General features: G+C 35.4%; 1 protein-coding gene across 2 annotated transcripts; it reads right to left on the bottom strand.

The window, feature by feature from the left end:
- Nucleotides 1–1914: 1914 nt before the first annotated feature.
- On the bottom strand, nt 1915–16538 carry LOC134679206 (leucine-rich repeat-containing protein 57). Of its 2 annotated transcripts, none has more exons than XM_063538083.1 (4): nt 16230–16538; nt 5404–5547; nt 4478–4645; nt 1915–3863 (listed from the first exon to the last, which is right to left on the bottom strand). In XM_063538083.1, the coding sequence occupies exons 1-4, from the start codon at nt 16390–16392 to the stop codon at nt 3697–3699; spliced, it is 642 nt and encodes a 213-aa protein (XP_063394153.1). In that variant the 5' UTR covers nt 16393–16538; the 3' UTR covers nt 1915–3696. The 2 variants fall into 2 exon arrangements, with proteins under 2 accessions (XP_063394153.1, XP_063394154.1); XM_063538084.1 differs by lacking the exon at nt 16230–16538 and adding an exon at nt 6218–6362.
- Between the last annotated feature and the right edge of the window lie 1303 nt (nt 16539–17841).

Below are 17841 nucleotides of genomic sequence, written 5' to 3'. Positions count from 1 at the left end.
CGGATAAAGCGCTCTCAATCCTTTTGTGTTCTACCCACTTAACTTACATACTTATACCTAATACATTACTTAACTAGAGTTATGCCATACAAACAATATACTATTACTACTAACTACTATTATCATACAAATCTAAAAGTTTTGCTTGCAGCCTTTTCTTAAATATTTGCTTACTGCTACACTGATCTACTGTTGGACTTAATTGGTTAAGTATTTTAGGAACCATATGTTTGCGCGTTCTTTGGCCATAGTAATTATTCGCTTTATGTTCTACGTATGTTTGTTGCGTGCTTGCTCTGAGATTACGTAACGGTAGTCTATGCGTTTTGAATTTGTCTTGACCATAATCATCCATACAAACTAAATGCCTAACCTTCTCATGCACTGGTAAGATTTTTAGTATCTTATACAATCGCTTGTAATTATTATTGCATTCGTTTTTAGTTTTTTTATCTACTAATACACTTTTTACTATTCTTATCTGGAGATTACAAATTTTATCAAGGTAACTCTTAAACGTACGTCCATATGCAATTAACCCATAACTAATTACCGACTCGGCTAGCGAGTTATACAGGATGTGCATTAATTTTCTACTTACTATGTTTTTTAAGCTAATTAATTTTGCCAGAATTGAGCGGAGTTTATTACATACTATTTCTATATGGATACCCCAATTAAATTTAGTGTCTATAGTTAAGCCTAAATATTTATATCTATCTACGACTTGTATACTACTACAGTTACAGTCTTCCTGGTTTTTATTATTATGTAGACAGTCATATGTATGCCCCAATATACAAACATTTTCACATGGTTCCTGTAAGTATGGTGACTTAATTATCATACATTTGGTCTTTTCTATATTAAGGATTATACCATTGTCGTGCGACCATTTTATTATGCTTGTAAAATCTGTCTGTATGTTTTTAACCACAGTTTGAATATCCCTATCAGCATACAATAGACATGTATCATCGGCATACATATAAGTTGAGCAGGCCTGGACGACGTTAATCATGCTGTTTACGTGCATTATGTACCCTAACGGCCTAAATGTATAGGTACGTCATGTCAGATAAACGTCAGTCCATACATATGGTTGACATGAGGTTGACCATAATGGTGATTGGCCGCCTATTTTCGACAGAGGGGAACGCCTGTTAATGGCGGCTCCATTGTTCTTTACACAAATAAATTACAGTAATGGAAGTACAAAGGCGAACTCATCCCTATAAGGCATCTGCCGGCCTTGCCAAGGTTACAATCGCTATCGCTTCGACAACGAAAAGCATTCTGTCTCTCTATCACTCTTCCATATTAGTGTGACAGTGACAGTTGCGTTTCGATCGCTACGGAGCGTAAGCGATTGGCATCTTGGCTACGCGGCCTGTTCTAGCTAGCCTTCGAGTAAATGATATTATACTTACTTCACTCTTTGCTTCTTACTACTAGGCAAGGAGTATATCTAGTACAAAGTATAAAAGTTGCTATTATACTAAGTACTACTTATAATACTAACAAATAATGAATGATAGACGTAGGTATGTGCATGCAAATGTTTATTTTTTTTTATTAAACTTTACACATAAATTAACAGTATGGCACCAAAGCACTTAAGCACAAAGCAGTTTAATTATGTTATGAGTTTATATTAATAGCCCCCACCGTTTCGTTGCGCCCCACTCAGTTTTAATACACCTGTACCCTCTGGTCGTGTGGTGGTTGCTGGACCAGAGGACCGGAGGAGGTAGATGCCGAGAAAACGAAATTCTAAATTTCATTACCTGCCTCTCTATCTCTAATAATAATAAACCGATTTTAGTTTTTCGCGGTAGGGCCTCTAGCCTCCGTTATTTTGATATTTATATGTGCACGCGGTGTAACAGTCAAAGAATGAAATAAAACACTCACTTCATTTTTATAATATATTACAAGTATTACATCATGGTACCAATACTTTTATAAAACCCTATAAATCTTATATCAGAAAATACAATTTTAGAAAATTACGTGATTTTTTATAATAAATACATATCATATTTATATTCAATTAAATCATTATCTTCAGTCAAAACAATCTTTGGACAATCTTTATTGATATTTTATAAATCGATTAAAATGCGTAAAACAAACAAAAACCGTTAAGAAGCACAATAATTCTTAATAAAATATGTTAAACATAATAAACTGCCACTTCATCTTAAATATAAGGATGCCTTTAGCACCAAAATAGAGTTTTCTCTATATTTTCTTATTCATAAAGCACATTCTTATCTAAATGAATGGACTAGTATTCAATATAAAAACTTATTATAATTAAGCCAGTCAGCAGGCGTATTATAGATATCCGTTTCATATACCATCGCCCACACTGCTAACTGGACATCGGTGGACCTTATGCCTTTTGCAATAAGGTCCACCGATGTACAGTTAGGGGTGTTGGTGTTTGTACCTGTCTGTAGTGTATGTACTGTAATTCAAAGAGAGTAATCGCATATCCTCATTATTCTTATTAACATTACAATCGTATTGTATCTCTTTATAGAAACTTATCAGTATCACTGGTGTTATACACAATGACTAACTCATATAAGTCATATATTTACCGTAAAACATGCCTACATTGCTCCCCACTGGGTAATTATACTCAAACAGTTGTGAAAAATATATCACTGTCTCATTTAAGTGTTACAACATAATAGTGGTGATGGTCTACTTTAAATATACATATTCAAATATCAACATACCTATCACACTATAATAATTTTATGTATCATTTTAAATTCCGAATTCTGGAGCAAAATTTAGAGCAAAGTATTCACATTTTACGGTACCTTCAGTTCAGTATCGTTTGAACAAAACTCATCATCATTATAGATTAAAAAAAAAACTTCACCCTGGCTTACCACTATGTATTTAATATACTTAAGTACACAATCTCTTTGAGCACAATAAAGTAATTCGATCATTATTATTAAAATCCGTTACAGCACTCAACCCCTGAGAACTCACTGGAAACATATTGCACAAACCCATATCTTTAATACTACATGCTGTCTCTAGGTCCTATCATTCATCTTTGGTTGAACCAAAATAGTTTATACTTTGAAACAGCGCCAGTATAGCATTAATTAGGACCAGAATAAAGTAAGCACTTGGTAGATAAAAAAAAATAAAAATTACTATGTCTGTGCAAACCATGATTTCGACACGGGTAATGCAGTGAACGGAATCCACATTTACTCTTACTCTTAGGTACATAATTTTACATAAAACAATATGCAATGCACGAACTAACAATACACAATATTATATTGTCATATTCTCATAAACAGATCACAGGTAGGTTAGGGCCAGTATCACAGCGTAGTTACGAGCTTTACAAATAATAAGTACAATTAACATGTTAGTTACCAAAATACTGCTGTTTTACGAAAAATACTGCATCGATCTCAACAGGATATAAATTACATTTCCATGCATTTAGAATTGGGTTTTATAGGCTTTGTTACATACAATTTGCAGTGTGACTATATAGAGCCTTTAGTTGGTCAAATTTGCTTAAAAACGCAGGTTTAAAAAAGTCTCTTGTACTTATAATAAAAGACGAACGTTCACAACTACAATGACTATAAATCGAGTATCACAAGCTCGTATAAATGTCAGCTCTGGCCCCAAACGCGAGTTAGCCTCCTAGAGGATGAGGTCCTCTTCCCAGTCCTCCTTGACGCGCTCGGACACGGCCACGGAGGGCCGCGAGAGCTGCTTGAGCTCGTCGTGCACGCGCGGGGGGAGGGGATTGTCGCTCAGGTCCACGTACTCGAGGGCACGCGATCGCGCCAACCGGTCCACGTCTACCTCTGGAAAACATACATGAATGTTCACATAAGTGATAAGGACTCTTTGGCTCTATTGATTCAACTATTAGGATTATGTAGGTAACCAGCTATTTCTGGCCTTTATTTTGTATCATCAGCTAAGAGACTGAGTTTTCTGTCCGTTTGTAAATGGTGTAACATATATAAAGCCTGCCGTGGCTGCCGCCCGAGCCAATGTTTGATGGTTGGCCGCGCGATATGGATGGATGGCTTTTAGGTATTTTATTCAAGTATTAAGTATACAGTACTCTTTGGTATTGCCACATTATAAATATAAATAAAATAAAATAAAATAAAATAGCCTTTTATTTCTTGCAATTTGACATTTTAGAATAGTTTTTAAAGTTAATATTTAGCAAGAACCCCGTCTTCGCAGGTGAAGGCCTCCTCCAGAGTTTTCCACTCATCTCTATCTTGAGCTATTTGCATCCAGTTTTGATTGCCACATTACGTCAATCGAATTAAAAATAAAGCCGCCAAAATTGACAGTGATTGTTTTGTCAATGTGTTGTATACATGAGTTATTTATTTATATACTATTTATTCAGTGCTGTTATTTTAAAAATATTATACAGTTGCACAATATTGGAACTTACCAATGATCTGATTGTGGTGTGCATGTAATGTGTGGAGACTGGGACACTGGCAGGCGATGGCCGGGAGGGCCACAAAGCTGTTATGGGAGATGTCTAGCCGCTCCAGGCAAGCCAGTGTGCACAGCTCATCTGGCAATCTGGCCATCTGATTGTTTGAGAGGTTCAAATCTGAAATGATCACAAAATAATTGTTGATTAGTTAAAAAATCCGTGGCGTTTGGTGGGATCCTATTCAGGTATTACCACAATTGGAGTTACATCAACTATAACTTTTGTGGGGTAAACCGTCTATCACATAAGACTTTCTACAAGCTCTTTTGGCTCTTCTAACTCTTGTGTTTGTGGTAAACCAGAAGGAGCAAAGTTCTACCATTCTGCCAGAGTGTCTGAGCAAAGTACATGCATATACAGATTCAAGAGCTCTTGCCTCATGACGGTCTTCCCAATCAAATATTTCATATGATGGTCATCCTCAAATTGACCTCATGTTTATTACTATCAGTACGTTTCTCAGTATGTCAAAGAGTATTTCTTTCAATTTTTAATCAAGATACTGACCTTGCCAATATTTTCTAGATAAGTCATACTTAATTCATAAATTAATTTTCAGAAAAGGTGTCAATGTCAAGGCTACACCTAATGGTTGGGTGAGTAATGAACAATATAACATTGAACCATACTAGCAATATTCACATTAACACATTAGATCACTAATGACACCCAAACTCTGTTAACTGTACAACAAACTTTTTGCATTAATAATTTTAGTAGGGATTAGGAAAACCCTTTAGTCCGTAGTGGCAACATACTTGACATCATACTTAAAACAAAAACGCATCTCTGCTATAAGAATTACGGTTCAAAATCAAATGACTAAAAAGGAATGTCAAATGGTCAAAGGGTTAAAACAAATTAAAAATACAGACCTGTGATCAAACTGAACTTGACCGCAAACTTGGGAGGTATCTTGGTGATGACATTGCCACTGAGATCACAGGTCTTAAGCTCTGTGTGTCGCATGAGGTGGTACACTGCATCTGGGACTTGCATCAGCTGGCATTCTGACAGGTCTGCAAAGATTGGAATAAATTGTGTTAGACATTTAAAGGAATATATTTAACACCTGCCGCCTGTTAGGGCCAATATCATTTCATTAACAAGGCAGGTGTTGGTTTATTCATACTATAATGTATATTCATTATAATATGGTAAGGTATACTCGGGTAATACCGAATGTCGGATAATTCCGAAATTCAGATGAAAATCACCCTTAATTCCATCATAATAAAAGTCTCTTTTCGGAATTATCTGACAGTTTTCGACATTCAGAATTACCCGAGTAAACCTTATAGGACTGGGACCATATAAAATTACATCTAATGTTATTATTCCTTGAAAGAGTTGCTTTGGCAACCTTGCTTAAGCCTTTGAAGAATAATTGCAAAATCTCCCAAGGTTCAAGAAAAATTAGTTTTATTATATCATAAAATATATAAAATTGTTAAATTAACCATACATTACTGGTTAGCATTAAATATATTACATATGTTTACAAGATTAAGTCTTTTCTTTAACACGATGCACCTAAATATAGCATATTTTTATGTAGGTATGTTTATTATATTTCTAGGTTTGTAACATGACAAGTTAAAACAATAGCTGTGAAATATCCAAGTACAAAGACGTTACATCACGTGTAATTGATCTGCACCTATAATTAGATCAAACTAGCCACGTTACCTAGGGCTTGAGATTCCTGAGCATCTTCACACCTCAGAACAACACGAGTCACCGCCAGGGCCATGTTTCACACTTATCTAGGTCTACAGAATACGCCGCGAATGTCCAGCGAGCTCCAGATAAATTTAACACTACAAGAGCAGCGTTAGACAAGTAGTTCTACTCGGCTGACCTATTTATAAGTTTTATGAGTGCGCACATCACTCGCTTTAAGTATACTCCAGAAAATGCGCTGAGTTAAAACTAGATTTTATACAATTTAGTTTTTATATAATGTTTTGGGATATAGTTTAATTTAAATTTTAGGGTTTTTGGTAATAGCGCAATGTTGATATTTCGGGAGTTTCATTTTTGACATTGACATTCGAATGACAGAAACCAAAGAGCCGGAATATATCCGGAATAGCTGAAACAGGATGCGTTCATAATTGCGTAGCGGGAACATTATTAGAATAATAAATATTTGTTTATAATAGAATACGCAATTTTCTGATCTCATAAAATATTGGATGTGAGATATGTATCTAATACATACTCAGGTAGTGAAAAGTGAAAATGAGGATAAGTACCTACTGCTTTGTTTGATTACAAGGTCTACTAAATTTCTATAACGATTAAAACCTGTTCGTTAATTACGACACAGCCTAAAATTATTGGCAGTGAGTCATACGCGGCACATTCACATCTATAGCAAGGAAGTACAACGAACGGTGACCTTTTCTCGCCCGGTTTACCTTTATGGAATAAATTGTTCTGCTAAGGCCAACATGTGCTGGAGAGTCATGTTTGTAAATCACTGTGTAAGATGTTCTAAATCGATCGTGAGCGAGCCATGTCAGCGACCGGCATCGGCAGCACGCAGTCAGTAACGTGCATGTCTTCCGCATGTTAGCGAATTCATTGTATACTTATTGTTGTCTTCCGCAAGCCTATATGGATGTAGTTAAGAACGAGGAAAACAGTAAAATCACTTCGGTTTTGCCGTCTGTTTAATATTGACTTCCGTACTATGTCTAAGACGTTTTATTCGAAATGAAATTACTGTATTCATTTATTAAATAGATAAAAAATAATAGCTCGTTGGAATTATTAATTAAGTATAATTTAAACTAACTATTCCACATAATATTCTGAGCTTTTGATCACTTGACCAATATATACCGGGTTTAGTGTAGACATTAATTGCCTGCTCGCTTTATTTCGTAATGGTAGCGATTAGTAGGGACCTACTTGTTGTATTATAATAGTAGGTATTCTAAAGTTATTACTACACTTTGGTAAATTGAACACATACAAAGGCTAGGTACCTATTAGTTAGTTGAGTAGCGAAGTACAACTGCGCAGATCGTTTCCTTTTCCAAAATAACATTCTAATATTAGGAATTGCGACTAAACAGCTACGGCTAGAATCACGCTCCGTTTGTTTCTTTACTATAGCTATTGCAGAACAAATACAGCCCCAGAATGACTCAAAAATTAAAGTTAAATAATTTATAGCGAGATTCTTACATTGCATTAGGAATAGTATCACGGCAGGTAGTTATAATCTATAACGAGTACTTATAACGACAATTGTGCTTTAGTGTTGGACCCGATTAACTCATCCACAAATTACGTCACTGGGAGTAATATCTGAGAAATGGTGTTACAAAACATCTATTAGGCCGGTATTGGCAATTTTTAACGCGCAGCATAGTAGGCAATAAATCTCATCTCAAATGCCGACAACGCACTTACAACCCCTCTGGTATTGCGGATGTCCAGGGGGACGGTAATCGGTTTGCCTCGTAGATAATAAAACCCTTTTTATTTAAATAAATATTTCATTTTGTAAGAACACAACATGCATGTTAAGAGTGGCCAGCTCACAGATTTACTTTGATTAAGTGAATTAATTATGATATTAAGAAATTAATCACCGTTACGAGCGAAGCGACGGTCTCGACCCGGCCTTGGACAATTTCACAATTTTTACACGATATCTTCGTTAGGTTTACGAAAGTCTGCAATACCAACACCTTAGAACAGTTAGCTTTGCGTTGCGTAAACAAAGTTATGTTCCGCGTAATTATTAACTATGTCTCAAACGATTATATACTCTGAATCAGCGGAGTAGGAATATTTTTCGATCAAGCCAGGTTTTAACGACAAAGGAAAAATGTGCGAATTCCAGCCAAGATTCTTGCGGTTCTTACGGCGTTCCGGGGGAATAGTTACTAAGTAGTATGCCGCGAACAAAAACGCCAGTTACGTCAATATTATTGTTATGCGATCGAAAGTGTAGTAGTTAATCAGTGACCTGTTAAGATTTTCTCTCATTTCTATTGTAGGTATGGGTATCTTTCTCTCACAATTAGTCTTCCGTATTTAAAATATAGGTATAGTTAAATGCCTATAATGTTAATGATGTAATTAAGTTAATTCCAGTAACGATGATAAAACATTGCAAGGTAAGGGCCGATACAGATGGACTGCAACCCGACTGCAGTCCCCATACATATTGCAGTCGGGTCTTAGTCCATCGTAAAAATGAGTAAAAATTAATACAGGTTTTTTACAACAACATTTACCTTGGTAAAAAATATGGATTTACCTTACATAAATCGACAATTAATAATGTAAGTCAACGCCTACGTAATTTTAATAAACGACTAGAGTAGGCAATTAGTCACCCGTCTGCACCCGACTCTCTCAAAGAAGATTCGCAATGGTCTGACTATTTAATCATTGAACGAGACACGTAATACCTCGAATCAGAAATCACACGAAACCGTACCCATAACCATAATTCACGTAATACTCGACGGGTCGCAATTTGTAACAGTATTCATGATATGTTCCAATAAATAAACAGCCGTGAACTGGAAATTGGGCAGTGCGGTAACCGCTAGAGAAATAATTGGGAAACTCGAGTAGCGCGTTTCGATAGGTGCCTGCCAAGGTTGAACATCTTCGAATAGTCTCTTGTGTTACCGTACAACCTCCACAATACTCGTATCGTATATGAGTATGACTAATGTGTATTTAGTACATCAATAATTAACTTAAATTTATTTATTTGTGTGACTAATATCGATTACATAGTAGGTCATCTTTGTCAATGTATTTTTGGGAAACAAATGTACCAATGTATCAGAATACTTATCCTGGCTGTTGTTGTTAAAATATTTTACAATATGTAGGTACCTACATACATACATTTTTTGTTGCTATACCGACACAATGTAATTAAATAAAGTTGAACTTGAAATCGTTGCAAACATGAAAACAAAGTTCTATGTCCTATTTGTACAATATGAATACCGAATATTCGGCCCCTCTCTTGGCCGAATACGGAATATTCGGCATAACTGTTTGCCAACGAAGCACAACATTTGCTAAGATATATTTTTATCTTGAACAGAATTAATGGATGGTTAGAGTCAATGAAATCAGACCCATGGTAAAAATAAAATATTTTGTAATCAAAAGATGCTCAAAAACGTGCCTTCGTATTTAACTACTTTCCAAGAACACAATTAAATATTAAATATATCTAGTTTTTGGTATTTTTTTGTGTAATATTTCTTTTTAGGTAGGTGCAACAAATATTCGGTATTTGGCCGAATAGTAGGCAACATTCGGCCGAATACCGAACATTCGACAAAGTGGCCGAATAGGCCGAATACCGAATAGTTGCCGAATACACGTGGCATCTCTAATGATTATCATCTGACCATACTGTGTCTAAAACGTCATGATATTGATGAGTCTTCGTTTAATTTTCTTTTTTATTTCATCTTCGTGTCGATTAACTAGCTCTAAGAGATCTCTACTTTTAATAATGAAATTTACTTTTTCAACAAATTTATACTTTAAACCCAAAATAGACATTTAATATTTTATAATATAGGTACCTAATATATCAATTAAACAGTAGCAAGTAAAACCGACAACGGAATGTGTGAGTCGTTAATTAGTGCTAACATGTTTAATGTACGGCAATAATAGTGGTTTGCGAGAATTTTGCGTAATTAGGTATCTCCTCAATTCTTTTTCATCACCAACGGAGCATGTAAGGTCATCACACAATGGAAGGACACACACTTTTACTACATAGATCTGTAATAAGTAGGTACCTCTACATGTAACGAGGAGGTAGAGACATATATATATAAAACTGTTGACTTTCATTTCACGCTAGTAGATAAAACGTGCCACTAAATGAAAAGCAAGAGGTAATAGAAGTCATGATTGATATTGATATTTATTGAAATAAAATTTTACAGCATTACAGCTAACTGACGCCAATATATGCGATGTAAAATTAAGTAAGTAAAAAAAAGCTATAGATACTAAAATTATAAGATAAATATGACAATAATTAATAGGTACATAGAGAAAAGAACAATGAAAATTAAGGATACTGGAACGTTATTTCTGGTTTTATCATACATCACCTAAACTACTCCCGACGTAAAAGTATGTAGTTTCATGAGTTATCGCTAATGTTCTTAACTTTTGCCTAAAGAAAACAAATTTGAACATTCTGTGTCCTGTCTGCTGAACCTGTCTCTAAATCCTGAGAAGGAGGAGTTTAAGTGTGGTCACGATGAAAATTGTGGCAACCTAATTTACCTAACAAGGGTATCTTTCTCTCACAATTAGTCTTCCGTATTTAAAATATAGGTATAGTTAAATGCCTATAATGTTAATGATGTAATTAAGTTAATTCCAGTAACGATGATAAAACATTGCAAGGTAAGGGCCGATACAGATGGACTGCAACCCGACTGCAGTCCCCATACATATTGCAGTCGGGTCTTAGTCCATCGTAAAAATGAGTAAAAATTAATACAGGTTTTTTACAACAACATTTACCTTGGTAAAAAATATGGATTTACCTTACATAAATCGACAATTAATAATGTAAGTCAACGCCTACGTAATTTTAATAAACGACTAGAGTAGGCAATTAGTCACCCGTCTGCACCCGACTCTCTCAAAGAAGATTCGCAATGGTCTGACTATTTAATCATTGAACGAGACACGTAATACCTCGAATCAGAAATCACACGAAACCGTACCCATAACCATAATTCACGTAATACTCGACGGGTCGCAATTTGTAACAGTATTCATGATATGTTCCAATAAATAAACAGCCGTGAACTGGAAATTGGGCAGTGCGGTAACCGCTAGAGAAATAATTGGGAAACTCGAGTAGCGCGTTTCGATAGGTGCCTGCCAAGGTTGAACATCTTCGAATAGTCTCTTGTGTTACCGTACAACCTCCACAATACTCGTATCGTATATGAGTATGACTAATGTGTATTTAGTACATCAATAATTAACTTAAATTTATTTATTTGTGTGACTAATATCGATTACATAGTAGGTCATCTTTGTCAATGTATTTTTGGGAAACAAATGTACCAATGTATCAGAATACTTATCCTGGCTGTTGTTGTTAAAATATTTTACAATATGTAGGTACCTACATACATACATTTTTTGTTGCTATACCGACACAATGTAATTAAATAAAGTTGAACTTGAAATCGTTGCAAACATGAAAACAAAGTTCTATGTCCTATTTGTACAATATGAATACCGAATATTCGGCCCCTCTCTTGGCCGAATACGGAATATTCGGCATAACTGTTTGCCAACGAAGCACAACATTTGCTAAGATATATTTTTATCTTGAACAGAATTAATGGATGGTTAGAGTCAATGAAATCAGACCCATGGTAAAAATAAAATATTTTGTAATCAAAAGATGCTCAAAAACGTGCCTTCGTATTTAACTACTTTCCAAGAACACAATTAAATATTAAATATATCTAGTTTTTGGTATTTTTTTGTGTAATATTTCTTTTTAGGTAGGTGCAACAAATATTCGGTATTTGGCCGAATAGTAGGCAACATTCGGCCGAATACCGAACATTCGACAAAGTGGCCGAATAGGCCGAATACCGAATAGTTGCCGAATACACGTGGCATCTCTAATGATTATCATCTGACCATACTGTGTCTAAAACGTCATGATATTGATGAGTCTTCGTTTAATTTTCTTTTTTATTTCATCTTCGTGTCGATTAACTAGCTCTAAGAGATCTCTACTTTTAATAATGAAATTTACTTTTTCAACAAATTTATACTTTAAACCCAAAATAGACATTTAATATTTTATAATATAGGTACCTAATATATCAATTAAACAGTAGCAAGTAAAACCGACAACGGAATGTGTGAGTCGTTAATTAGTGCTAACATGTTTAATGTACGGCAATAATAGTGGTTTGCGAGAATTTTGCGTAATTAGGTATCTCCTCAATTCTTTTTCATCACCAACGGAGCATGTAAGGTCATCACACAATGGAAGGACACACACTTTTACTACATAGATCTGTAATAAGTAGGTACCTCTACATGTAACGAGGAGGTAGAGACATATATATATAAAACTGTTGACTTTCATTTCACGCTAGTAGATAAAACGTGCCACTAAATGAAAAGCAAGAGGTAATAGAAGTCATGATTGATATTGATATTTATTGAAATAAAATTTTACAGCATTACAGCTAACTGACGCCAATATATGCGATGTAAAATTAAGTAAGTAAAAAAAAGCTATAGATACTAAAATTATAAGATAAATATGACAATAATTAATAGGTACATAGAGAAAAGAACAATGAAAATTAAGGATACTGGAACGTTATTTCTGGTTTTATCATACATCACCTAAACTACTCCCGACGTAAAAGTATGTAGTTTCATGAGTTATCGCTAATGTTCTTAACTTTTGCCTAAAGAAAACAAATTTGAACATTCTGTGTCCTGTCTGCTGAACCTGTCTCTAAATCCTGAGAAGGAGGAGTTTAAGTGTGGTCACGATGAAAATTGTGGCAACCTAATTTACCTAACAAGCAATTAGAAAAGTGGTAGTCACTATGTTTGTGACTCCTTACCCTTGACGACTACACACAGTGGTTACAATTATATGCTTAGTTACACTTGATCAGCAACCATGCATAATTATCATTTGGATAATGCTATGTCATGCCTTGTTAACATTGATGCCGACTTTCAGTGCTAAGTGTTTTAAATAGTACTTGTAAATCTACAAACAAGACGTCAATTTGAGTTTTCTAATTCGTAATTTCACTGGTAGACAAGTGTTGGGCAGGAGTTAGGTGTTAAAGTAGTAGTACAAAACATTTTTTGTAAATTTAAATTTTCGCTAAGCATTTATCAGATTAGGGACCTACATTTAAATTTAGTCCATGTCACTAGGTACTAGATTAACATAACTCATATAAAATATAATAAAATATAAGGTCACAAGGATCAGACAGGGTAAGCATGAGAAACAGTGCAGTGCGCAAACAAAATCTGTACGTGAACTTTTACGAAGTGGCTAAATGGACGAGGCAAGGAGCGGTTAAGTTTATCCATTAAATAAGTCCTGTAATCTGTAGGTACTATCTGTAGCCAAGCTACTGGCTATGACCGGCGAATACGATGTGTTCTGATCATATTAAATACCTTACCTCGCCCGCTTAGCTACTTCTCATGCTGACTGAAAAATTTGAGATGCCCTCAGTCTCCTCTGTCATTGAAAATACACCTTACATGATAAATTACACATGGGAAAGACATTCGCTACAGACGCTTGGCAGCCGATGCAAGTAGCGACCGACTGACATCATAAACATGTGACGTTTTCAGGCAAAAGTTATTGTTGACGAGGTCACCGTTTGACGAATCACACCTTTGACCAGAGGCGGAGAACCCGATTTGTTGTAATATAATTTTTATAGCTTTAGTTACTATTACTACTGACCATATGTACCCTTTTGCTTGAAAACGGCATATGTATGTTGCTAGAGATCTATTATTTAGATTATAATATATATGAAGTTGATATACTATACGCAATTATGGTAAACATGTGTTATGATATAGATAACAATCATTGTGATTGTTTGAATTCTTTTTTTTACATTTGGGTATAATTTATTAGTAAATAGAGTCTGTTCGGAAATAAAAGAGAAGAGTCGTGGATTGTATTGGACTTTATACATTTAACTAATTTTCTGTTTCCGAACAGACTATAGTGGGTTTTCTATACGCAACACTATAGTAGCCAACAATAAATTAGCCTAATACTTAATATTTCGTAAACCTCATTTGTTAAATTATAATAATATGACCTACTTAAATATATTTAGTAAGGTAAATACCAACCTGTTTTACTGAATTATGCGTAGAGATAGAATAAAATATTCAGTTTCTGGATCAGATACATATATAAACGCTGGGTAACGTATATGTTGATATGTTTTCGAGTGATGACTTCTGATGTTACCTACTGTCGCAAATTTTTCGTGCATTTTCCACATATAATGTTTTCGGAAACGTCTCATATTTTTTAATGGAATCCAAATTTCAAAATGAAAATTTTCTTTGTTGCATGTGAAAGTTTCTCTAAATATTCCGAGTATTTTTCCATCTTTCTGGAAACATCCCGCAACTTGCATATCTGTAGCGATGAGATATATTATACTTAGAACTAGGTGCTAGGTACCTTTTACGTACTTATATGTATATTTAGTTAGGTACCTACGTATTGTTTCTTGCTAAATCAATGATATAGCTTCTGTGTTTATTTATTTAGGTATTACGGTAATCTAGTTTAGATTTTTTATCTTTGCATATCAGAGAGTCTATGAACGAAATTTTGTAACGTATAATTATATACCTACTAGCTATTTTCGGCCTCAATTCTTGACATTCATAACATAACAATAAATAGATTCAATTATGTGTTCCGACAACGCAATTTGCTGATAAGATTACATGTCTACGCAATTTAAATAATTATAGCTCGTCTTTTGTCTTCTAGTTGAGTATAATATACGAAGAATTTAGGTTGAGTATAATATAGGAGAATTTCTTTTAGATGTTCTAATTTGACGTTGATGGTGGCAATCCCACACTCTGCTACTGCAAAGTCAGTGCAGTTACCTTATTGTGCTCTCGCAGTACCGTAATAATGTTATATTTTTGTTTCAAATCGGACCTTACAAGTTTTTTCTGTATGGAGTCGCTGTTTCTCCATCCCATTGTATGGCGAAAAATGTACCTGCAGTACACATAGGTAGGTACCTATATCTTTAACGTTTACTGTACACAGGTTTATTTAAGTAGTATAGTAGGTAAATATGTCGCGAGTTTCTTGACCTGACTTGTATTCCTAACAGTAAGGCTTTAAGCGGATTTTACTAAATAAAAAAAAAACAGTTCACATCTATTTACAAAAACGTACTTAGTCGTATATGATCAATGATCATTGTACATAGATAGTCTGTTTCCCATCAGCCATTGTTTTTGTTATTGCCGATATTATTAAATAACTAGATTAATTCCAAGATATAATACCTACTATGATTTGTTTTTATTGTAAGTACCTAAATAGGTAATTATTAACATTTGAAGACGTTTCCATTTTCGGTAGATGCTAGTAATGCGTCAATCTAAGACTCAGGATAATGATAATTAAAAAAAAAATGAAACTTATTAATTGATGTATCTAGGTTAATTACTGCCCAATAGAGTACCAATGCGTGATAATCACTCGAATGATTGTAGCATAATTTCAAGTATCCGATTCTATTTTTATTTTCCTCTAGAACATATTGTTTGTTTTGGTACGCCTAGCGCAAATGCAGTTTAGGTACATCTCAGTCTTATCGACTATTGTGATACATGATGCATTGCCAGATATTGACATACGAATTCTATTTCTATCGCCGAACTGTATCAAAAATAGGACAGTCGGCCAACTTTCAAGTTCATATGGAATGTTTACACTAGGGTTCGGGTTTAAAACGCTTCTTATATTCAGGCTTTCACAGCACATGATAACAGTTTATGCTTATAGCCGCACTTGAGCATTGGCGGACCTTATCTCGTCGCAGTAAGGTCCAGTTAAGTAACTAGGCTAGTTAACGACGGTACTGACCGAGCTGGCTGTTTTCCTGGGCATCCTCGCAGCGTCCGACGACGCGAATGATGGCGCGGCCTGCGAGCCGGGCGCATATCATCATCGCTGGCGCCCGCGGGTCCACCTCCTCGGCTTCCGTCGGCACCCGAGCTCCCCCGTCATATTCCGTAGGCGGCCTCATCACTGATCACTTCACAAAAGTCACTGGCCGAAAACACTTAAATTCTTTTTAAAAGTTTTAATAGTTCAACTGCTGCCGCTTCGAAACGCGAACGCCTCTTACTCGGCTGCACTCTGTACCTAATATTCGAGCGGCGTGTTCGCGCCGAGCCTTTATATCATCGCCAAAACAAAGAAGCGTGGTGTGCGAGCGGGAACGCGAAACAACAAAGAGCTCTCGCTCTGTCTGCTGCGTAGAGGACGCACGCGCGGAAGAAAATTTGAGGATATTTTCGTGAAAAGTGGTTGTAATATTTTAATGTCGGATTCTTGGCTTTTGGGTTACAAAGATGATGAAAATATTTTCGAGCTTTGTTTACAGGAAGTAACTAAGGAAAAGTTAAGAACGTGGAAAGACGTCTAAGTACAGTTAGCATCAATTTTAGCGGATAAATCAAGTTTGTCTCCCCTTAATACTTTTACATATATATACTACTTACCCAATTGACTGGAGCGTTACCGTTTCAACTTGAGCAAAAATACTTTTGTATGTCCGGATGTTCTCCTCTACGGTCGCATCTATCAACCGATTCTATTGTAGAGAAATTTTGTGAAGTTCAGTTAGATAGAACTTTCCTGTCTTTTCGTTTTTTATAAAATGTTTATAATGTCTTATTAACGCCAGTATTAGGGTCTCTGGCTCATAAGACTATTATGAGTTCTCTATAATATAATGGCTCAACTAAGTAAATATTTATTATTTTGATTTTTTTAAGCTTACCACGAGGTCTGCAGCTCACAGGGCCTCTAGTTTTAATTAATTCTATTAACTAATTACTAACTATTCTAACTAACATTAACTTTAATCTAATCGTATTTAATCTTATGTAGACGTTAAACCTGAGCGTTAAACGAAATACATTGTACAGTCGCCATCAGAATTCGCACTCTAGCGCCTTGACAATAGAGGCGTATTCGCATATTTGTGAGCACTCTGGCTGCTCCGATATATCTGATCGCGATTGTATCTAACTATCCACATTACAATATGTTTGTGATGACAAACAAACTCCCGAAATACGCATTTCATAGAATTCGCTCAAATACTTAAATAAACTCGATGAACCGACTATAATATCGTTTGCTTTGTTTGCGTTCAATATTTGACGTCTATTCTTATTATTGTCCCATAACCGCAAGAAAATTGTAGCTGTACCGATGCTGTCAAATACATCCAATTTACAAAGACGAGCGAAGCTATTTTCCTTTGACTAGTCTACACTTTAAAGGTAGGTAGGTACTCTACACGGCAAGGCAAATTGTGTCGTAGGTGCAAAGGCCTGTGCACACCGGGTACGTGTGCATAGATGTGCACGTGCATGTGTGCGTGGTCATTTACAGGTTCTTATGAGAGACGACACACAGCTGGCGTGACGTGTGCGTGCGCGGCTTCAACATAAGCACACGTGCA

The sequence above is a fragment of the Cydia fagiglandana genome, chromosome Z (genome assembly GCF_963556715.1).
Source record: "Cydia fagiglandana chromosome Z, ilCydFagi1.1, whole genome shotgun sequence".
In the NCBI taxonomy this organism is placed as follows: Eukaryota; Metazoa; Arthropoda; class Insecta; order Lepidoptera; family Tortricidae; genus Cydia; species Cydia fagiglandana.
The sequence above is the reverse complement of the archived record's forward strand: the minus strand, read 5'-3'. Positions and strand labels throughout refer to the sequence as shown.

What these genes read in the sequence shown, in the direction of transcription:
- LOC134679206 (XM_063538083.1), bottom strand. Translation starts at nt 16,392, where the DNA reads ATGAGGCCGCCTACGGAATATGACGGGGGAGCTCGGGTGCCGACGGAA. An exon ending in CCAGGAAAACAGCCAGCTCG is followed by an intron (nt 5,548 to 16,229) that starts GTCAGTACCGTC and finishes CAATCTTTGCAG; the next exon opens with ACCTGTCAGAATGCCAGCTG. An exon ending in ACACCACAATCAGATCATTG is followed by an intron (nt 3,864 to 4,477) that starts GTAAGTTCCAAT and finishes TATGTTTTCCAG; the next exon opens with AGGTAGACGTGGACCGGTTG.